Genomic DNA, 23036 nt, shown 5'->3' on the forward strand with positions numbered 1-23036 from the left:
AGGCCGTCACTTTGGAAGACCGATTGTTTTATTTTTATATGCATACAAGTAGTGTAAATAAGATGAACATGATATTCTTGTTTCCAGCTTACTCCTGGAAATACGAAATACCTCCTTCCTCCTTTTGATTTCCTGCCAATTACATCTAAGAGAAAAGTGGTAATTTCAGTCAAGTATAGTATGGATTTTTCTTTAATGTTTTTGAGGCGATCACACTCTTTTCTATAGGTTGCTGCAAACTGTCGTTATCTCCAGTGGAAAAACAGTCAAAGGAGGAATCATAATTAAGAGCAAATTACAGTAATAAAGGTGATTTCACACGTCAGCCTCGTGTGAAAGAAAAGCAAATGTGCGCTTCAGGAAACTGTTAGGAGATGCTCGGAACCTGGCAAAGCCCCGTGGGTGACCTGTCCTGGTGTCAGCGGGCGGTGGGGGCTGGGGCTGAGCTGCCCCCTGGCCACTGCAGAGCAGGAGCTGGTGCTGAGACCTTCCAGTGCCTGGGTGGCAAACCCAAGCACACCAGCCTGCTCTGAGCCAGCAGCGTTGGGCAGGCGGAAAGATAACGGTGGAGAGAGAGAACCACAGAATCGTTTAGGTTGGAAAAGACCCTTAAGGTCATCGAGTCCAACCATTAACCCAGCACTGCCAAGGCCACCACTAAACCACGTCCCCAAGCGCCACCTCTACACGTCTGCTAAACACCTCCAGGGATGGAGACTCCAGCACTGCCCTGGGCAGCCTCTTCCAGTGCTTGACAGCCCTTTCAGTCAAGAAACTTTTCCTCATGTCCAACCTAAACCTCCCCCGGCACAACTTGACGCCGTTCCCTCTCATCCTCTCGCTTGTTACCTGGGAGCACAGACCGACCCCCACCTCACTCCAACCCCCTCTCAGACAGCTGCAGAGAGCGATGAGGTCTCCCCTCAGCCTCCTCTTCTCCAGACTGAACACCCCAGTTCCCTCAGCCGCTCCTCACCAGACCCGTGCTCCAGGCCCTTCACCAGCTTCACTGCCCTTCTCTGGACACACTTGCCCTTCTTTGGACACCATCCTCCAGGGCTGTTTGTGTGTTCATTTTATGGGTTTTTTTTTTAATTATTTAAAAGCTCTGGACCTTTAAAAATGCCCTGGGTGTCTCCAGCCCAGGAGCACTGAAACACGGGGGTGGTTGTTTCTGAGAGAGGACTAGGACAGACAACTGGAATAGCAGCACGTTAAGCCGTGCATCTCACATGCCGGTACATAGACAGGTCTGTGCCACCGTGTGTTGCTGCCAGCACGTGCAGTGATGGTGTTAAGCTGACACACAGACTTTATCTGGCATTACAGGCCTGCTTTTGTCGAGCAATTCAGATTAGCCTTTTGATGACTTGGTTTCTAAAGAGAAAATTGGGTGTTCAGCGAGGCTTGGCACAGTTGGATTTTCTCTCTGGCTTTCTCTGAAGACAAAATTAATAAAATTTTCTGTATTCCTGAAGCGGAAGGAGTAAATTTTGCAATGGTCCTGGCTTCTAGGAAGCATTTATTTTTCTGTTTGAAGCTGGAAAAGTCCAGTCTGAAGTACAAATCCAATTTTTTTGTGTTACAGTAGGTACAAGAGAGGTGGAGCTGTAAGTACCAGCCTCGCAGAGCTCTGCATCATTTCATAACTCTGTGAAACATCTGTGAATATCTCAGACCATTGCGTGCCTTGAAGGTCGGGGCCAAGATCTTGAACTTGGTATTTAAAAAAAAAGAAAGACATGCAAAGAGCAGAGGAAGGAAGGTCGGCAAGAGTCAGCCGAGGGCTGTGCCTGAGAGCCCGGCTCAGCCTGGGCCAGCGGGCAGAGGTGCAGAAACAGCTGGAGAGAGGAGCTGAGATACGGCACAGCGGCTCGAAGGAGGGGGAAACGCAAAACCGGGTAGAAGTGCCCTGCCAGCGGGCGTGCAGCTGCCTCGGGGAGGGAGGGAGGGAGGAGGTGAACGAACGGGTCCCCGCGCTGTGCCCGCTGTCGGCGGGCAGCGATGCTCGGAGCGGTGCGTGTCGCCCTGCTCCTGCCTGGCAGCTCCGTGGGACGCGAATGCCCGGGGGCCGCTCTGGGAGATGGGGAAGGTTCGAGGGAATATATCTGTAGGGGTTTTTCACCTTTTCCCTCTTTGACAGAGAATTTACTTTCAGGGTAGTGGCAAATAGCGTCTCTTGGGCAGCGCTGGCTGTGTGCCTGAGAGTCCAACCAAGAAATTCGTTTGTCCTTGACTTCTGCACCAGGCACACAGCCCATGGTAGGGTACAGTGGGCAAAGAATGGGTCCTTGGTCTTCTACCCGTTACGGATGTCCAGAGAAAAAGAGTGGATCCTTGGTCTCCTGCTGTTCCCGTTACAAATGTCCAGAAAAATTAAAGGGTGGGTGGGAAGAGGTTGCTGCAGAAGGAAGAAAGCGCTGCTCAAGGAGACTTGCTGTGGGCGGGGAGACAGAGCGTGTGGCAGGGCACAGCGAAACTGGTCAAAGCAGAAAATAGGAATTCAAGGGTAAAGTACAGGGTGCAGGCGGGAGCAGGGTCTTTTCCCTGGAGCAGTGGTAATGGGCTGAAGGTGGGATCCCTGCCTGCGGGAGTGGGGCAGGGACCCGGCTGATGTAGCTGGCACTGAAATCCCGCCCTTGCCTCAAGCAAGAACCCGCAGAGCAGGAGGTGTGAGTCAGTTAGAGAAGATACAGTTTTTAGGCTCATCTCAAAAAACAAAAGCAATAAAGTTGTGGGGAGAGGCAGAACGGACCTGCAGAGATACTGATGGGATAATAAAACCCCGAGTGTTTACATAGGTGCGTGTGAAGTAAATACAGCTCTTGGAAACATTTAGAATCAAAATTTTAAACTTCTTTTAAGATTAATGGAGGTTTGGCCTCTAAATACCTTTGCAAAACAAATTTTTGTCTTTTGTCCGTAGCTTCTTGTGGCATGAATCAATCTTCCCTCTTCCTCTCCCTCTCTAATTCTGCTTTTAATAAGATGTTTATGATCGTACACCTACATCTCTGTGATATACCCAAGACAGTTTTGCTACTTCACCTTTACTTTTCATACTGTGAATTATTCATGTCTCTCTACCTGCCGTGGAGCCTCAGAGAAGTCTCTTTAATCAGATATCTTTATCCTCCCGTCTCCAGCGCATCCTTCGGCAGCATTACAGCGAGTGCGGGAACACATCGTTAGTAATTACGCTGCGGAGTTTAGGGGCAAAAAAAGGTGCGTGATTATGTTGGAAATACGTCGCAGTAGCTTAATTGTCGGGCTGCAGTTTATTTTATGCACTTAAGTTAGAGAGGGGGGGAAAAAATGGTTAATTAACGAGAAAAGAGTGAACCTGAGCAAAGACGTGCGCCGGTTGCCAGTGGAGGGTCAACACGCTTCTTGCTGGCTGTCCTTTCCCAGGGCGCGCAGGGGAGGAGAGATCTTTGGTGATCCCAGCAGCCCTCACAGCGCTCTGCTGGGTCTGCTCCTTGGGGAGCAGAGCCGGTCTGGGGGCCAGCGGCACGGGCCCCCCGCAGCCCTCCACCACCTCGCTTTCCAGGAGCTTGGCGTCCCTCCGTGGCACAGCGAGCCAGAGCCCACTGCCTGCCCCGAGGGTGGCCGGGGACCCCTGGGCTCCAGGGGGAAGCGCAAGCTTGAGGGGTTTTTCTCTTGACATGATACTTGGGGGAAACGGTTGCAGTGTTCAGCTACAGCTATAAAAATAAATGACTCCTGACGTGCACAGTGGCTTTCAGGCCTTTCTTTTGTTATTTTATTTTATTATTTTTTTTGTTTCCATCTTATTTTATGTGTGCTGACTGTCCAAAATGTTGTGGAAATGTATTTCATGTGTGAGCGCCTAAAGAACAGCGTGCTGCAGAAGGTCACCTATGCGTTCTGTGCCAGTGATGCTGTTATTTCGAGCAAAAGCTACAGCCTCCAAGTCCCTCCCTGGGGCTTCAGCTTGCCTGTTCGGGTGCTGTGAGGGAGCTTTCCAAAGGAGGAAGACAAGAGGTTGCCTCGGGCGTTGGCAGTGCAGAGCGTCTCCATGCCAGAGGTCTGTAAGGTTCCAACAGGAGGGATGACGCCTGCCCCTGCGCGAGAGCCTCCGCACACCGGGACGTCCCTGCTCCGTACTTCAGACCAACCTTCAGTTCTTAAAGAGCAGGGTAAGAGCGGCCGTGACGAAAGAAATCACGCCGTGTGTTGTCCTTGGTATCGAACTGGAGCTCCCAGAGCTGTGCCGGCGCGGTTGAGGCTCGCTCTCCTGTTTCATTTCTTCAGCCTCAGCCGGGGGAAACTCCTCTGCCGAATTTCACTTGGGCAACAGCTTATTTAGATCTGCCAATTGACATTTGTGTGTTTGCATTAATGCTTGTAATGATTAATGAAAACTTGACATCAGGTTGGTAGAGGTGTTTCCTTGTTCCTCATGCATGTGTGCACATGCGCACGCGTGAATGAAAAGGTCTTGGCTACTTCTTAAACCGATGTGATAATGAAGACTGTAAAAGAATCAACATTCTAATAGGAAGAAAAAGCTTTTTTCCTAGGATTAGAGAAATAGTTAAAACGAGAAAGAAGCAGAGCTGGAAGAGAGGTTGATGCGATTTCCCTGTTAAAAAGAAAAAATAAATCCCAGCGCCATTAAGCACCATTTCCCAGGTGTGTTGCTGCATGTCCAGCTGCTCCGTGCTCGAGTGACAGAATCCCAGCGGCAATTTGCGTGTGGCTGTTCCGTCAGCAGCTAAGGGGCCGTCCAGACTTGTTGCTTCAGGGATTATTTGATGGCAAGAGCAGAAGAGTCGAGAGCTGGAAGTGCCCGGACGTACTGCCAACAGCTGCGCAGCAGCCTGGCCCCCAAAGGCTCCGAGCACCGCGTCGGCCGTGGTGCCTGAGCCCAGCGCCAGCTGTGCCCCCGCGAAACGTGGTCAGGGCCAGCTGTGCCCCCGCGAAAGCTGCGCAAACCCGGGCTGTGCCGGCTGCCTTGGAATTCCTGCAAAACCAGCGACTTGCGAAGTAACGTTTGGTGCAGCGGCGGACGTCTCAGGGTTCCGCTCATCCTCTACAAGCGGGTTCCCAGAAGGCGCGCTAGGGCTTTGGTTGAGAAACCTGGCCAGAAGGGAGGCGGGCTGTGCGGGCGCATCGCAGGGCAGCGCCCGAGGGCTGGCTCATAGGGTGCTGCGGGAGCGGAGAACAAGCTGCCGGGGATATCCCTGGGGGAGGGAAGTGGGAGAGCCAGAGTGCTGGGAAAACACAGGGCAAGGTGATGAAATACCTCTGTGAAACAGTGAAGAACCTGCACGTTGTCTGTCTTCTGCCGTCGTGTAGAGTTGGAGAATACGTTAGCAGAGTTTAATTTAAGCAAGGTGGCCTAATTGTGCCTGTAGATCTCACAGAGAGCTGAGCGTCAGAAGCATCCTCGCTCATCTGGTGTCCTCTCGCCGTGTTTGCTTTCCTCACACGGGGCTTTATTGTGGCCGGTGCCACCGCTTGCCAGCGCCAGCAGCCACTTGGGCCTTGCCAGGCGCTTGTCCATGGCACTGCTGCTCGTGGCTCCGCTCCCAGCCGGGTCCTCGCATTGTCCCTTGGACATCCCTGGCCTTCCCGAGCGCCCTGCCAGGGTTTCCTTCACCTTTCCAGAAGCCCAGCGGGAGCTGGCGGGTGATGGGTGCTCGCAGGCGGGCTGAAGCGGGTGTGACTTTGCTGCCTTCAAAGACCAACGTGCCCGGTAATGCTTTGATTCCCGATTACCAGATGTCTTGTGAAGAAAGATAAATTTAGAGATCCTTTTGATATGTATTAGCTGCTCCCTTCTCCTAGCTCCTTTAATGTGGAAATTAATTGGTATGGTTTGTAAATCTTCTTTTTCGCTATCCATAAAAATTGAGTAAGTCGTTGTCTGAGAAAAATGACATATATTTAAATGTTTATTATTGTGATATATTCCATGGTGAAGCAGAGTCAAATGGCTGAGACTCCATCCAACCTTTTCCTCGGTGTAGTTCCAGTTACATGCGTTTGTATTCTGTAGCCTGAGTAATTATAAAATTAATTGAGTAATATTTTTGACCTGTGAATCCACTACGTAAGATGTGGTTCTAGAAAAGCAAGTCGTTTCTTGAAGCTGCTCTTCCAAAGCTTTAGTCTGTTCAGCAGACAGAACTCTTGAGGTGAGCAAGGGGTGAGGTGCGCCGTGGCTTGTCCTCGTCACGGCGCTCTCAGCACTGGCGGTCCCAGCCCGGAGGGTTGCACTGGGGCGCTCCGAGGGCCGCGCGTGGCGGCTGGGTGCAGGGCGGGGGTCTCCCTGCGTGGCCGGGGCTGGGGTGCAGCGCCGTGCCCGCCGCCGTGCTTAGCAGGGGGGGTCCCCGCGGTCCCCGTCCCGAGGGGCTGGAGCCCTCTTTGGTGGTTCGGCTGCAGGCACAGGGGCGCTGGGGTGTGCTTCTGCGCGGCCGCTGGGGTTCTTGCCGTAAATGGCTTGAAACATCATCGTTATTTGTGGTTTAACAAATTTCGCGGGCTTTAAGGTAGAATGAGCCGAGGCGATGGCCGCAGCGGGGCGGGAGGGGGCTGCGTGCCCTTTCCCCGGAGCTGGTTCGCTTACAAAGAGGAGAGACGCCTCCTCCTCCCTGCCGCAGGCGGCGTGGGCCGGGTCGCTAGAGAGTGCCTTTGCTCAGACCTCCGAGTGGGGGTTTTAGGAGTAACGGAAAGACAAGAAAATGTTGGGGGGGGGGAGAAAGCCTTTTTTAATATTTCTTAGTGTGAAAACTGCTTTTTGCTCGTCATTAGGCCTGTGTCTTGTGCCTGCTGCCATTTTTGCCGTTCCTTGCTGTCCCTTGCGGCCTCTCTGCTAACCAAGACGCACACGTTTTGGAGCCAGTGGAAGCACTTTAGCGTTTCAGGCTGGAGGAGCTTCCAGTGGAAATGCAATTAAATGCCCATCGGGGGTTCCTGCAGAGGTTAACCCGGAGCACGGCGGTCTCTCCCAGCTGGGAGGAGAGGGGCTGGCCGGCGCTGCACCCCTCGGGGCAGGCTGCTGCTCCAAGGGGCGGCCGTGCCCCCAGGGAGGAGGGCACGTCCCGTGAAAAAAGTTGGGAGTTCGGGGAAAGCAGGACGAGAAGGTCAGTGCAATAGAAGCCTCAGTCTAAAGTGTATGAATGTGTCCCATTAAAATACAGCGTGATATCTGGAAAGGTGACATGGTCCTTGGCACACACGTATGCGTGTAAAGAAAGAACTGAGGGAGGAGAGGAGGCTTGGAGCCACAGGGAGTGGTTTGTTTGTTCTTTGCTGGTTTTGGCCCGTTTGGGATGTATTTATTGCACGTTAAAATAAATCCTTTCCCCTCGCAGAGAGTGGCAAAGAATCGAGTAGATCCTCCTGCCCACCGACCTTGATTTTACACACGGAGAGGAAGAGTACCCCTGCGGAGAGCGATGGCGATAAGGTCTGCAACGGCATTTCTTCCTTTATAAACCTCTTTAAACTATTGAAGCGCACAGATCGGAGTCAGGATAAAGGACTGTCCTCTGGCTGGAGCTGTGCTGGTGATACGGGATTGTTTCCTGCCGTCGATTTTCAAGAGCTATCTATTTAATTTATCTTGGTGCTTTATAGGGGCTCTGTCACCGTGGTGCCAGAGCGTCAGAGGAGGGATGCTCGCAGCTGGTTTTCTCCTCGTGCTGGAGGAGAAGCGAGTCGAGGCGGGGTGGGGGGCTGAGAGTACAAACGTGGAGCTGTGACACAACCCAGGTCAAAATTTGTGTGCTGAGGAGCTGGAGTGCAGAAGCAGAGTGTCTGTGATTTTTCTCCGGCTCACTGTGGAGCTGGGTCAGCCCCTGCTCAGAGCGGGGTCAGCTCGCTGGACCGCGTGCCGCTTATCGCCGCGTCAGCCCCGGGTCCAAGGAAGAGTGTTTTCATGGCCCTCAGCTTTTTGGTGTTGCTCGTTTAACTGTGCTGGGCGCTTCTGTAGCCCTCCTTTACAGATAGTTGCACAGTCCTTCAATAAAACGGGACAGGTGGACGTAAACGGAGAGCAAATAGCGTGTGCAGCTTACAGATGGGCAACACTACGTGTGTGTGGAACTTCATTAGCATTTTATTAGAAACCCTAGGTTATTGTATAAAGGAGAAGGACCTAAATCGTACTCCCAGCTTCTGTGAAACATGGAAATGTTCGCTTTCTGCACAGCTCCTGCAGACATCATGAAAACAGCTAAAGCTGATAGAGGGAAACCTTTACCTGAGCATGGGGGTGTGGAAAGAGCATGTCGGGCTCAGGGAGATGCTCGAAGATGCCCTGGAGCAGGCGTGGTCTGTTCCCCCGCTCTTCTGCGGTGGGGACAGGAGGGCAGCCGGGTCCCCTCCGTCTCAGGGAATTGCTGCTGGCTGAAGCCAGGGACGGTCGCTCTTGCCAGAACCGTCGTGTCTTTGGGAAGTCCCAGAAAATCCCCTCGGAAGCGAGGAGCCGGCGAGGGCGCTGAGCTCTGCGGAGCAGGGTGTGCTCCCCGGCCTGGCTCAGCCGCTCCCGTGCCGGTGGTTCCCTTCGGACATGCGCTCCCTCACGCACCGGAGCTGGTACCGGTGTTTTCTTGCCCCCCACACCCCTTCCCCGGCTCTGCGGGCGCCGCCGCTCTGTGGGGAGACCCGGGGGCTGGCGGCAGCACCCAGCACCCTCCTGCCTTCCCCTGCCCCTCGGCAGGACGGGTGTCCCTCCCCGCCCTGCGCTTCTGCGGAGGCGGCTCTCCTCCGTCCTGCGGCACACAGAGTTACAGCCGCTCTCCCGAGCAAGCTGTTGGCGGGGACGCAATCACGTCTGCTGGGTTTTTATTTGCACTGCTGTGAGCGAGGCGGTGGTGTTGTGTCCTGTGGGTCTGGGCTGTTCTCAAGGGAGCTGGTTCTTCATAAAGCAGCTCGTGGGATAGTGGCCATAAGGGTGATCCACGTCGTGTTAAAGGGAGTGATTTTTATAACAATGACGCTCTTCTGCGTCGGCTGTATTGGTTGACTAATCTCTACCTGTCTTTCAAGGGTCATTCTTTTAAACTAGTGAATGAAGATGACAGCACATCGAACGGCAACAGGCCCGTGGCATCCACTCCAGTGCCAGGATCACCATGGTAAGCGCATGCAATCAGAGCTGCGAGAAGCCATTCATCGGTGCCGTTCCCCTTGCCAGACACGCATTAGGGGTCTGGCACGGGGGGAAAATGCGCTACTCTGGGTGTTAAGTAGCAATACTGGGTTCCTGTCCCAGCTCCCGCTGGAGCTTTTGCTCGTTAATCATCGTGTACTTAAGGGAAACGCGGGGCAGCAGCCCCAAGCACGGCGTGAGCCAGCTCCCTGGGGTCTGCGAGGGGAGGGCAGCGTGCTGCGGAGCTCCGGCGCAGCCAGGGACCGGGCCTGGGGGTTTCTGTGTCTGGTTTTGTGGCCGCTGGCCCGCGGTGAGAAGGGCTGCGTTCGGCCGTGCTCCTCGGGCTCTGTCTTACGTGTGTGGAGGATCCAGCCTGGATGGTGCTTGGGTGGATTGAAGGGGAAATAGAAGATCCATGAGAAATGTTCTTGCTTTTTAGGGCCAGATCCTCTTTCTCTCCCATTCAGGTGACTACGTGTTGGGTAACTAAATCTCTCATGTCATTTTTAAATAGGTAAAAACTTTGTTCACTTTCTGTGCTGAATGGCTGACTAGAAGGATTTTTTTACCTCCTTTGCACATACAATAATTAGTTTATACTTAGTGGCTGACATCTAAGGGACCTTTGGCTAAGGCTTTCCGCGTAGATTTGTTATTACCCTATTGTGCCACTTTGCAAGTAAGCGTTGTAAGCACAGCCCGATGTGCTGCTTAATCTCAGCGTCATAGATACGTGATTTACACCAATCATTCATCTTCCTGACGTTTGCTGCTCGGCGGTGTAGCACAGAGGAAGCGTTGGAGCCCAGCAGTGTCACAGGCAGGCTGTGGCATCATCCGTTCTTACAGACAAGAGCCATAGCCAGTGGTACCCCCAGGGGGACCGTGCAGCACCCCCTCTTCTCCAGCAGCGTCTGCTGAGCGGTGACTGGGCAGCCGGTACCTCCACTGGAGTGCACCGCTCTCAGATCCAGACTCTGGTATTTTGCCCTCTAAGGAGAAACCTTACATTTGTGGGTTTCCAGAGGACTGTTTAGTGACCCAGTGAGAATTCCTGGTGTGAGAAAAGGCATCCAGATCTGGTCCTTGGCGCCCGAGGGAGGGGACCTAGTCCTCATGCTGACAGTTGTCCCGTGTTCTGCGGTGACGATGTCTCATCTGCCCCAGGGCTCGTGGTGGAACATGGAGCGTGCCCGTGGGGTGTTTCAGTCACAGCGTACAATGTTTTCTGAGGGGTGGAAACAAGATATGCAGCACAAATTGAAAAAACCCTGAATTTACTTCAAGCACTCCCCGCCTGTAGGTTGGTTTCCTGTTTCTGCAGGACCCCTGGTTGATGTGACATCGCCAAGCGCCTGTCAGAAGGAGCTAAACTGTAATTTTTAATAGCAGAAAATTTTTCAGGAATGTTACCTACCCTATGAAATAAAAAAAAAGTAATATCATCGTCTTGTGCCCTTACTCATTCTTAAATTAGAATTTTCTAAAGGGAAATGCGAACGTAACAACGTCTGCGTTTCCAGTGTGTGTTCTGTGACTGAAACAAAATACCCTGCGTCCCCTGTGGATAATTGAAACCATTATTATACCACAGAGGAACGGGTGACACGTTGCATGGGGAAAGGGACGTTAATTTTAAATTGAATGTCAAATCGTATTAGAAATGGAAAAGCGAAGAGGTGTCGCAAGGGACCCCAGAGTTTCTAGCCGGGGGCGGTGGCACGCGAGACCCGGCGGTACTCGGTGGTTAACCGCGAGTTGACCGAGCGCCACCCCCGGCCGGAGGAGCGGCGAGACAAAACACACGATCCCAACGCGCTGCGCGTAACCCCGGCCGGGCAGCGGCTTCGGCAGCCCCACGCGCCTCTGGTGGCGCCGCAGATCCCAACACGGCGCAGGTTTTGGGTTCAGGGCGTTCCGAAGCGGTTCAAGTCCTGCAGCGCCCGTGCTTGCCGGGGGAAGAAGCTACAGCAAGGGGCATTTCGGAGCAGGCGATTACCCCTGGGCAGGATTGGGCCTCTGTCCTGACCGTAACTCTGGCCTTTCTGAAAGTAAGCCACTTAAATTAATCAGCCCCGGCCGCCCTCTTCACTTCAATGCCGAGATTTTTTCGCTTCCTTCTGGGATGACTGTGGTACTTACGGGAGCGTGGAGCCTTGCTTTGGAAGTGTTCCTGGAGCACTTGTGTGCTGCAGAAGCGGCTTGGGGCTGGCGGGTCAGTGTTTGTGGGGAACAGAGGTTCCCGTAGCTGCACGGTGCGAAGCAAGGAGCAGTCATTAGACCTCATCATCGCCTAGCAGAGGATTAGGGCGTCTGTCTTGTGAGGCCCTTTTGTCATCCCAGACGTGAGCGTGTTAAAATGAAGTTATTAACGTATTCGTCATGCCCGTGTCACTGAATTCAGGATGGCAAAGCTTCCGTGGGGCGTAAGTCAGCGGCTGGGTTGGCACAACCAATTTTGCGCTCCCGTTCGTCGGGAGGACGTTGAGCTCCACCGGCCGTGATGACTGTGGTGGTCGGGCTCAGGAGCACGCTGACGCCGCGCTGCTCCCAGCCCCCTGCGGCTCTGCAGCTCCTCCACGGCTTCTTGCAGAGCTTATGTATTTTTCATTACGTGGTTGGGCAAGATCAATGGTGGTGTCTTACCGGCGGTGCACAGAGTATGTTGGATTATCGTATTACGGCGCTCTGCAGCGATGGAGCATTTTTCATATTTGCAGTCTTTCGCCCAGACCAGGCTTTTTTTTAAAACCAGTTTTGTTCCCTGCTTTTAATAACCGTTAAGCAGCAGAGCTTCTGATGATAAGATTTGTTCCTTCCAGGTATTTGTGCTTCAGAGAGACCAACGCTTTCTTTTTATAAGTGTGCGTGTGAGGAAGTCAGAGTGTGTGCACGATGTTCGTTAGTTTTCGTTGCGATTCAGAAAGTGCAGGCTTGAGATGGATATGCTGTTTGTTTATTACACACAGATTTAGCGAAGTAAAAACGTGAGGTTTTTTGAATGTCTGTTGAGGATGGTGCTGGCCTTATCTGCGTATTATTTTAGCTGATTGAAAATGAACGTCAGGCTGAAAGGTTGAGCTGCTGTCACGCGTGCACGAACTGACCGAGTCAGGCAGCTGTGGTTTGCGCAGCAGCGACTTGGTCGCGTTTCTCCAATTCGAACCAGAGCCCCTAAAGTCCAACCTGAACCTTGGCAGCAGACTTCTGCGGTGGCTGCTGCTTTCCTGTGGCTCCTCTTGCTGTGGGCGCCGCGGCGTTCCTCCTCGCCTGGTTCCTCTTCCCTTCCCTAGTACAATATTTCACCTACTGCATTTCGGGGGTGTTTAGACCGTTTCTGTGACATTTTATTAGTAGGGAGGGAGTTTCTCTATCCGAGGTGACGGGGGTGGGCTGGCAGGGGCTGGGGCAGGCTGGCCAGTCGGAGACAGAGGCGAGGCTCACCCACGTACTGCAGAGACGCGATAAGCCAGCTGCGGGTTGCTTTCTTGTTCGTGGGGGTATCTGACGTTATCTAAGCATAGTTTATCACTTGGAATAGGTGTGTAGTCTGGACTGGAGATGACCGGGTCTTCTTCTTCAACCCTACAATGCAGCTGTCAGTCTGGGAGAAGCCAGTGGACCTGAAGCACCGCGGCGACATCAACCGGATCATCGAGGATCCTCCTCACAAGCGCAAGCTGGAAGCTGCAGCAAGTAACTAAAGCCCTGTGATTATTTGCCTCTATTTAAACTCAAATATGGAATGAAACTTGGTCGCTAAATAAGTTCAGGGAAGGTTTGTAATTAGGGTGGTTTTCCTTTTGAGATTTCATATAAAGCGCTGCATTAAAATTGCTGTTTATTGCAAAATCCTGATTTTCACTGAAATGCTGAGCTGGGGGATAGAGCGTTCTCATTATTGGCAAGGAAGAAACAGGTGGCTTCTTACACTGGGTGAATCTTTGATGTATAAAATACATCTTGGAAGACGCTGTCTTTATGGTTTATTACCCTTATTTCCAGGATGAACATTAGGAGTGCATTACCAATGCATTATTCAGCTGTTACACAAAACAGATTCTCCATAGCTCATGATTATCCAACCAAGTTGTAAAGGGGCGAGGAGGGAAACCCCAGGAGTAAACCTCTTGAGGAGTGCTAAAAGGTTTGGTGGAAACGTGGGTGCTTCCATCTAAACGTGACTCTGCCAGTCGCCTTCTAACCGCTGCGGATGCCTGAAGGGGAGAGCCGTGGCTGAAGAAAAAGCCGCTGCTCGGCAGTGAGGCCTGTTGAGCGGGTCAGAATGCCGTTTGAAAGACACCCCTTGGCTCGTCGGTGATCCGAGGGCTCTGCTGTCTGGTCCTCCCCGGGACGGCCAGCTCGCGGTTTTCCCAGCCTGCCTTGCCCATCCCCTGCTCCTCCACGCCACCTTTTCCATCTGCCACCCAGAGCTTGTTGTCCCATCCAGGTTTTGTCCGTGCTGGTGACCAGTCCAGGAGCAGCCCAGCATGCCAGCCTGTGCTTGCCCGTGCGGTAGTGGCTCCGTAGTTTGTTCCACCACATTTCTTTCCAAAGATTTTGCTCCACCTTTTTTGTGGACTCCCTGTTCCCGGGAGCTGCTCCGTGCTGTGCCAGTGCTCCTTTTATTTCCTGACGCCGTACGTTGGCTTTCACGTGGCGGCGGTGTCGGTAGGACCTGTTATTAAGGAGGCATGGCAGTCATCGAAACGCTTCTTGTCTTGATCAGCTGCTTGTGATGGTTGAACATTCCGCTTCACAGCGGTTTCAGTGGAGAACCTCCTTTTTCAGTGGAGAACCTCCTTCAGCTGGCGCTTGTTCTGTGGTGGCGAGGTCTAGAAAAATGGAGGGGAAAAAAAATGAGGCTTTTGTCACTCTTCTAAAGCGTAGCTCCCAATTAAGTACTTCAAAAGAGGGGCTGTGAGTGTGTGTTGTGGACTTGGAACAATACATCTGCAGGTGGATAAAAGTGAGTGATAATCAGGATTTATGTTATCAGTGTTAGCAAAGTTCACTGAAAAAAAAGCCACAAAGAATGGTTTTCTATTAGTGTAGTGCTTATCTAGTGCCATTACATTTTTCGTTATAAATTTCAGTTGTCAGATGCTTGTATATATGTCATTTTTGTATATGGCTTGAATAACTTTAGCTGTATATCTAATAATTCCAAATCGTATCTGCTGAAGTTCATTCTTCTGGAGAAAAATACGGCATACGTTTTTTATTACAGGCTATATTGAAAGATCAATTAATTACTGACAAGGGGAAATGAACAATGGCCAAAGACAAAACTGGGGGTCGTTGTTCATGGTTTATAATTAATTAACGAGAAGAGCCTAAAGTCATTGTTGGTATGTGCCACTTCAAAAATCTGTTTTTTGCTGTGTGTTCCATCCTTTTTATTTATTATCTATATGTACCACCAAGATTTGATTCATGCACCAGTTTCTTTATGACCATGGCTTTCACTGTTGCTAATAGTCTTAATTTTCCTTGATATAATTGGGACTCGCAGTTGCTCAGTATTTGAGACAGTCAGGTTATAATTAGTATAAATTAGCTGCTGAGGTGAAAGGAATTATTTGTAGCATTTCTCTTAGCTTGTAATCTCAAGTAAATAAATAACACAAATGAGCTGTGTGTTTGCAACAATGGTTGCCAAATTTATTTAGCTTAGTTGCTGCTGCTGAGTTTTAATTAGAATTTTTAAATCAAAGGCACGAAAAAAGTTGGCGAGCATTGTTATTCATGGGGTGCCATAGGTTATCAGCGCGTCGCTCCGCTGAAAGATCAAGTGCATTTATAATTTAGGCATAAATGAGAAATTACTCATTTATCAATTACTCCGCCTCCACCAAGTAGAGTTCTTAAGGAGATTGATGAAGGTGTCGTGGCTCCCATCAGGCCATCCCGTGGAGTCGGGGGGATGCGCAGGTCCCCCCCCGTGCCGCACTCGGCCAGCGCCACCCCAGCCCCTCCAACGGGGACGGCGCCTGGGTGGAGGGACCCGCCGCCTGCCCACCAGCTGTGGGGCCAGGGCAGAGACTTTCATCCCTTGCTCTGCCACGTGCCCCAGTCAGAGCTGTCGGACAGCAGAGTGCAGCGTCTTCTGGCGACAGCTCCTTCCTTGTCCCCGGTTGTCCTTACTCCCCTGTCTCAGTACGGTCAGACTGACCGTACGCCCCTGTTTCCCCTCAAAAGATTCCTTGAGATGTTTCTGTCTTACTGCAACAGAGAAAAACATTTTTAACTATTCCTGTTCCTCCTCCTGCTCAAGTGGCTTGTCTGGATGTTTAGGCTGAGGAAGTTGTTTTTCAGCTAATTAAAAGAAAACTGACATTCTGACTACAGACAACGGCATGTTGATTCATTCATGCTTGGTATGATCCCTATCCACAGTCAGTTACGACAGTTTGCTCTGTCCCCACAAATATTCTGGATCCTTTAGCATTCAGGCAAAACCAGAAGCACGGTCCCTGTTGACGGCGTAGGTGAGCTCCTTGGCTGATGTGCGACACACGAGTGCCAGGTCCCTTTGCAAAATTGCAGAGCCGATTTTGGTGTGTGGTCAGTGGATTGACAACACATTAACTCACCTGGTAAATGCTGGCCTTTCCTCTTTGTTCTGGATAATGAACCAGGATCCACGACGTGGCTGGGATTAGTGGAATGATTTAATTAATCAGCACTAAACTTGATAGACCATCAGGCTGGGGCAGTGCTCCGCTTCATGATTTCATGGAAAGATTACTGTCAAGTAATATTTTTCCTCAAAGCTTTAAATCAATTATTAGATTTTGTGCTCGGCTGCCCTTTTCCCTTTCAAAGTCAGTTTATAATCTTAGCAGAGGTCCGGCGGTGCGGTGTGACTCGGTAGGTTCCTGACTGAGAGCGTAGATACCGTTTGTCGTGTTTTACTGAGTTCTCCACAGCACTGAACTTTTAAGTGATCATGGTGACTCTAATCATGTCCCATTTATCCAAGACCATGTACCCACAGCAGTCACTCCCACAGGCAAAGCCAGAAGGATTTGGTGTCCCTCCCTGGCGAGGCTGTCACGGCTCTCTGGGAGAGCCCGAGGTGTGTCAGGAACCGGCCGATGGAAGTAAACTCTGAAATCAGGGTGTATTGTGTCAGAGTTCTTTTATCAGAAGGCTCTATGGTAGCTAAGTTTGGGCTTTATAAATGCCCAGTTCACATATTTTTCACAGCAGAATTTAAGAAGTGTGTATATCCTTTTCAGAAATCTGTGAAAGGTCTGATCTTTTCCTAAGACGACTTCCAATCTGAGCTGACCGTTGAGTAGCAGGAGAACTTCACGTCATCGTTTGTCATCACCAGGGAGTTTGCTCTTGTCCCGTGGAAACGTGGCACGGCAAAGGCTCCCTGCGTGGGCCAGGCTTCGCGCCACCCGCTTTACTACACGGGCATTCCTGCAGGATTTGTGGTGTCTGAGCGGAGCCCCACGGCTCTGGAAGGGCTCTCTGTGGCGCGCGGCAGACGCCAGAGGTGCCCCATGGGCATGGCTCTTCCTTTGCTTCAGTAGTGGTGACGTTCGGTAGGAACAGGATTGTGCTTGCCCAGTCAGGACTGAACCTAACGTCACCTTTAACTTCAGCTCTCTTGGGAAGCACCATCCAATACCCTGTCGTTGCATATGACGACCTTCAGACGTCGTTAAAATTAAGACCGCTGCTGCCTTCGCAGGTGGTTCAGGTCCTGATGGATATAGCTTTGTCACGTCTCTGTTGACTGACGTTCCACCATCTGAGTTTACAGGTCATTTTTCCCATTTCTTTGTATTTTTAATTGGGTATCCCAAAGAAGAATTTACCAAGACGAGGTAATAGTTCCAGGGAATTTATGTTTATTTAAAACATTATTAAATTCATTTATCTGTCCATAATGCTCCTATGTTGTCCGGAACGTTGAGTTCAAACGCTCCTTATTTTGGAATGCCGTTCATTTCTCCTCATTACTGTTTTCAGTTCTAGTGAGTAATGCATCCATTGGCACCTGCTGCGCGTTTCCTCCTCCTGTCTCCGTTCCTGGTCTTCTCACACTGCAACGTTACAGCTGCTGTTTGTTTTTTATTGTTCCTTTTGCAGTGATTTAGTGTGTGCTGCGTTCAAGCACTTAATATAAATAAAAGGGAACGTCTGCTGAAAGCATACTAATAAACATGTAATTTCCTTAAAACAGGGAAACAAAGTGAACTAAGAACAAGATTCTTAAATTGAAGCTCGAAATAAATGGCCAAATTTCTGTTAGCTTCAGTGATACAAAGATTGGACCCATTTTCTAGCAGATGTCGTGGGAGATTCACGTGTTTTCAGTGAGATCAGATCTCACCATATCGAGTTATTCAGAGCTTTTATCTCCATAAACTCAGCTCAGTTTTTTATTTATTTTTAATTTGTTTTTTCATCGTTTTCTAAATAGCAAGGCATGTCTTCATTACCAGTCTCAGAGAAAAAGGCTGAGATTTGGAGTTTCTGACATTCCCAATCTAACCACATACAGTTTGATTTTTACGTTTCTCAACTAACTCATGGTGAACCAGTGCAAAGTGCCCAGCACAAAGCACGCGCCGGGTGGGCGTGACTTCTGCTGGTCTGTCCGCCTGAATGTTGATGAAAACTGCAGTTTCTAGACATGAAAAGAAATTTAGATTCCAGAAATAAATATCCGTTCCATATGCTTTGTGTGTGTTATGACTGACGACGCAACCTGGGAGTCCCTCCAGGGTGAGTGTCCGGGCCAAACCAGGAGTGTGACGGTGCCGTGGAGTTACTCTGCAGCGTCAGGAGTGTGGAGGGTGTTGGTATCTCCATAGGTTTGCTCACCTGCTGGTTGCAATTCCGGGAAAGCAGCATTGTATTTGCTTGCGTAAGAAACAGAAATGGGCTGAGGAGGGCAGTTCTGGTGCAAGCTAACACTCTTGAATCCTTCAGGCTGCCAGGGCTGAAATAATTTTGCAGAAATGTCTTTGTGGTCGTATTTTTAAGGGAAGGGAGGAGGGAATATCAGGTGAAACAACAACAAGATTTAAATAAAATCATGTCACAGATGAACAATGAGCGATTTTGTTCATAACATGAACAGCGAGCGCTTTTTGCAGAATGAAAAGGGTCGGTGTATTGCTCTCTCTCTCATTTGGATGAAGGTGTTTCTGAGGATCTGATGAAATATGTATTATTTGTAAGTCCCTCTGTGGAGAGTGAAAAAAATAGTAAATACCTCAGCAGCAGCCAAAGACAAGAAATGAAAGGTTAATCTGAGGAATTTGTATTCCTATTTATCTAGTTCAAATCTAATAACTATTTATTTCTTTTTAGCAGACAAATGTGTTAGTTCTTGTCCAGGGGATGAAAATGATGATCTTAGCATCAAAACTAAGAGAAATAAGTAAGTTCTAAAGTTTACTTATCTATATGTAATGTTGGGAAGCTAACGTCTGGTACAAATGAGTGCAAAGAGAAATACAATTCTTCTGTGTGGATAACTACACCAATAAATTATGAGAGTCATTCTTAAGGTACCGAGTCTTCATCAAACTCAGTGATTCTCTATAATCTCTGTTTCCCATGAACATCATCCATTTTTGTCTGAGTAATTCTTACTCACTCTGAAATGGTTAAAAAAAGACTCTGAGGATATGTAGTTATTTCAAAGACATTGGATAAAAGCTTTATCTTCATTGAAGTGAAGCAGATTTTTTTTTCACTGGTGTCAGAGTTTCCAGGCTACTGGCTCAGAAATATCTGGAAGTATTTCTGTCATTGGGCTTTTATTTGACCTTTATTATCATGCATTTCAAATTCTCAGGAAGTAACAGGCAAAAACCCCCTTGTGCTAAATAAGCAACACTCTCACCCTTTGCCAAAACGGCAAGAAAATGAAGTAAAGAGGTCTGGTGTGGGGAGTACCTTAAAGACATCTCATGCTGTTTAACCTTTGGCCAGTAACTGCCTGTGGGGTCAGTTGTTCACGTGGACTGGCTATGATGAAGACGCTGTTTTGGACCATTAAAAAATAAATTGGTAAAATAAATCTGCGTAGGTAACGTGTTATATTTGGGGGGACATTTTGACTAGTAAACACAACAAATTTCTGTATTTTTCAAGTGAATATATTGAAGATAATTATACGCTGTCTTATATTGTCGTTCTTCTACTACATTGGGTGGTTCTTTTGACCTCGTTAAGGGTTTCTGTGGATTTGTATTATTATGAAGGAAGAATCAGGTACTCTGAGTTGAATACTCAGACTATTGCGCATTTGATGTTTGGTATAAAAGGGTATATTTATACATACTAAATATGTACTTTTACTGTTTACATAATATTTAGAAACTTAGCACAGAAGTTTATATTTAGTATAAAAGTATTTAAGAATGCCTTTATTGGCGTCAGTGGGTTCAGCAAAATGGGCCTGTGTGTAGAAGCGGGTATTTTCCGTGTGCCAGTAAGGTGATTCCCTTTCGAGGTGGGTTGAGAAGATGTGAAAACGTCTTTCCGGTAATGTACATAAACGGAATTCTAAAACTCTAGAAGCTCGTTCATAAGCTCAAGAAAAATGCACGTATTGAAAGATTACTGGGTCAGAGTGGCTTGGGCTTACTGGGCTGTGTGTCAGAAGGTCAGGCAGTGCCTCTTTCCCTGCCTGCTTGAGAGTAAGGATTGTTGTCTCATCTTCCGTGGCTTATTCACTCTTGAAAGACTTAACTTTGGGGGGTTTAGTCCCTTATTTTCTTTACACTCAAGAGCACGTTGTAAAGGCTCAAATATGGACCATCTTTTTATGCATTTGCAGAATTTATCTTTTGTCATTTTTATTAACTTGCAGAAATACAATTTGATGTAATTTTATTTTTCCCCAAAGCACGTACGTAATACAGTTCGAACTGGGCAGTCTCAGCCGACCGTAGAGTTGCTGCACGACTCTCCTGCCTTAGCTCATGGTAGCTTCTTTCCTGTGGTGCGTACTTAGACGTCCATGACTACGTACCTGTACGTGTGTAAGTGTAAATCCTGCCGCCATCCAGCTGAAAGTGCCGGCACGTCAGGAACGCCGCGGCGTGGTGGCAAGCGGCCGGGACGGCAAAGCGGCGCTGCGGTGTGGGCCAGTGCTGCCAAGGCATCCGGCAGGGACAAGAGCGTGGATGGGGCGGGACGGCGTCCTTTGGGTCTTGAAAAGGTCGAGTGAGCCGTAGGCCACGCAGCCCGCTCTCAGCCGTGACTGTGGGCCTCAGGAGTCCGGCGACGCGCCGTGAGGAATGTCTGTCGCCTGCCGTTTATGTCGGCGTCTGTCTCTATAGTGTGGTGTGTAGGTGTCTGGGCTAACAAGTAATAGAACTGTAGTCGTACTTGAGACTTGGGGCAAAATATTCCCTGAGAGGATATTTAAAGCTCTGAGAGCCCTATCTTAAGTTCTGCCTTTGTTTAACTTTGAAAACAAACCTGTAGATGAGGAGGAAGCACTTCTCCTTTGCCGTGTTTGGGCACTTAGTCCTAAGAAAGTCAAGGGCAACATTCGTACAAGGAACCAGCGAGATTTGGCCTGGCAGCACAGGGCTTTCTCAGACTTCGCTGCGGTGACCCCAGCTCCCCAGAAGATCGACCTGTCACCACAAAGCTGTGCAGTGCAGTTAAGATCGCTGCTGCCATCAGCGTCTGGAACGGCTGTGGTTGTTTCTGGGTGCCGTGGGTCTCGGTTGCCTACATCTCTGTGTGTGTCTGAATTACTCAGCCAAAAGCAGAACTGATTTAAACCCGTGACCCGTAATCCCTTGTAAGAAAAGCAGCCGAGCTACTCCAGGCCATAAACAGCAGAAGGGGAATTCTCAAGACATAGAGTCTACTAAAATGCTGGTTAAGCTCCAAGTTTTGGATAGGAGGATGTGCATCCCCAGCTTTTCATCTTCCAAATGGCACGTACAAGGTCCAGATCTATTTCCTCTGCTTCGTTTTACATGGGAATGGACAAAGTGCTGCTCACTCCAGGCTGAATCCAGAGGTGAAAAAAGATTTGTCTTTTTATAGAAAACTAAACACATTTTCATCATTTTGGTGTTGGATGGACAGAAAAATGATTTATAGTGCTGTCATATCCACATTAGTAATTGCCTGCGAAGACAGTGAATGTTTTCCTGCATTTAGCACAGAATGCTGTTGGGAGAGAGGGAGCATTGTTGTCCCCCCGTACCGTGGTGCTCTGAGCATCTGTCCCCTGCAGGTGCCTGCGCCGCTGGGCTGGATGGTCACCCTGGGGCCAGGAGAACACGGAATTGAACCTCGTTTTTACTCCCCCACAGCCTTTATCCACTTATTTTTGCAATATCGTCTTTTTTTCTTGGTTAAGTATAACTGAAAAAGGAGATATTACGTGCTTTCAGGGTTTGTTTTTAAATATGCTGTATTCCCTATTCTATTTTAGTTAAGTAAATTTAGTTAGTAAAACATATCATTCCTTTGAGATACAGTAAATAATCTGCTATACGGAAAGCACAGTGCTAATGATGAGATCTAATTGCATCAAAGTTCCAGCACGATTCTTTATAATTCGACTAGAAGGTCACCACACAGAGGTTCACAAGCGATCCCCGGTTCACGTGGGCAAGAACAGATCTGCTGTTTCTCTTCTCCTGCTGTTGGCTTTGGTGACAGAGCTAGCAGAGCACCTGGCCCCAGGCTGGCTGCAGAAGGCGGCAGGACTCCCTCCTTCCTCTCGTGGACATTTGCACAACCTCTGTCCAGTGCTTCCAGCCAGAATCCGCACCTGCCGGGGGAGCAGCTCTGGGCTCCGCAGGCTGCTCTTGCGTCTTCGTGTACATGTCGTTGGGATGTAGGGAAACTGCTCGGAAATGCTGGAGTGTCCCCTTCTTGCTCAGGCGATGCTCTGGTCGCACTCTCTCCAAAAGAAAAACAATCTTCAGAGAAACTTGGGGTTTTCTGGGTTTTCTTCACAGAATGACAGAAGGGCTCGGGCGTCTCTGTCCCACCCTGCTCCCAGCAGGTCGCGCAGGGATGTGTCCAGGGGGGTCTGAGCATCTCCCAGGACGGAGCCCCACAGCCTCCCTGGGCAGCCTGCCCCAGTGTCCAACCACCCTCGGGTTTTTGTGCTCAGGTGGGTTTCCCTGTAGTTCCGTTTGCGCCTGTCACCTCTTCTCCTGTCAGGGAGCACCGCAGTTATACCAGAGCCTCTCACCACCCTGTCCCCGTTTCGAGGTTTGCAGGCTGCCAAGGTCACGCTAGCAGGCTGCCCGTAGGTGTCCATCTGAGTAGGAGGTCACATTGTTTGTTGTGCAGATTATGATATTACTTGCTAAGGAAAATGGTACTCTTTATTGTCATTTTTGGCATGAGAAGGAAGTCCGTGTGGTTTGCAGCATCATTTTCAATGGCGTTAGGACGACTGAAGGAAAGAGGGGCTCCTCTGGTGCTTGGCTGGCAGGGTAGTGTCCTGTAGATCTCTCAGTTCTGACTTGAAAAAGCTCTTTGCGTGAACTAGAAATTGGATTGGGCCTTTCATGGATCATGTCACAGAATAAAATTTGCTATTACGATAGAAAAGTCATTGTCATTCTGTGAAGAACGCCAATTTGATATCTCTCAAATCACTGTATCATTTTAGCGGCATCATTTTAGGATAAATGTAAGTGTAATGTAATTATTTGTGGAAGGAAGATAATATGCCAGGGCTTACGTTACATACTGATCTAATTCATTTGCTTGGAAATAAAAAAGTGTTTTCCTGTTGAAATTTCAGAATAAGTATTACTCCACAGTGGTGAAAATTAACATCAGTGGAAAATGCAGTCGTGCCTAGTAGGAGGCAAAAAATCAAATCACCTTACTTTCGTTATCCTCACTTGAACCTTGTGATCATTTTAAGACTCCCGATCTTTCC

The 23036-nt window shown here is 49.4% G+C and overlaps 1 protein-coding gene across 1 annotated transcript in view; it reads left to right on the forward strand.

Moving 5' to 3' along the window:
* The window catches only part of TCERG1L (transcription elongation regulator 1 like), a 91454-nt gene that overhangs the window by 57552 nt on the left and 10866 nt on the right, over positions 1-23036 (forward strand). Inside the window, exons 6-9 of the mRNA XM_086467084.1 lie at positions 7344-7438; positions 9022-9110; positions 12666-12820; positions 18464-18533. Of these exons, the coding sequence (XP_086323210.1) occupies positions 7344-7438; positions 9022-9110; positions 12666-12820; positions 18464-18533 (409 nt within the window). The remainder of the gene's footprint in view (positions 1-7343; positions 7439-9021; positions 9111-12665; positions 12821-18463; positions 18534-23036) is intronic.

The sequence above is a fragment of the Leptosomus discolor genome, chromosome 6 (assembly GCF_034619465.1).
Source record: "Leptosomus discolor isolate bLepDis1 chromosome 6, bLepDis1.hap2, whole genome shotgun sequence".
Classification (NCBI taxonomy): domain Eukaryota; kingdom Metazoa; phylum Chordata; class Aves; order Leptosomiformes; family Leptosomidae; genus Leptosomus; species Leptosomus discolor.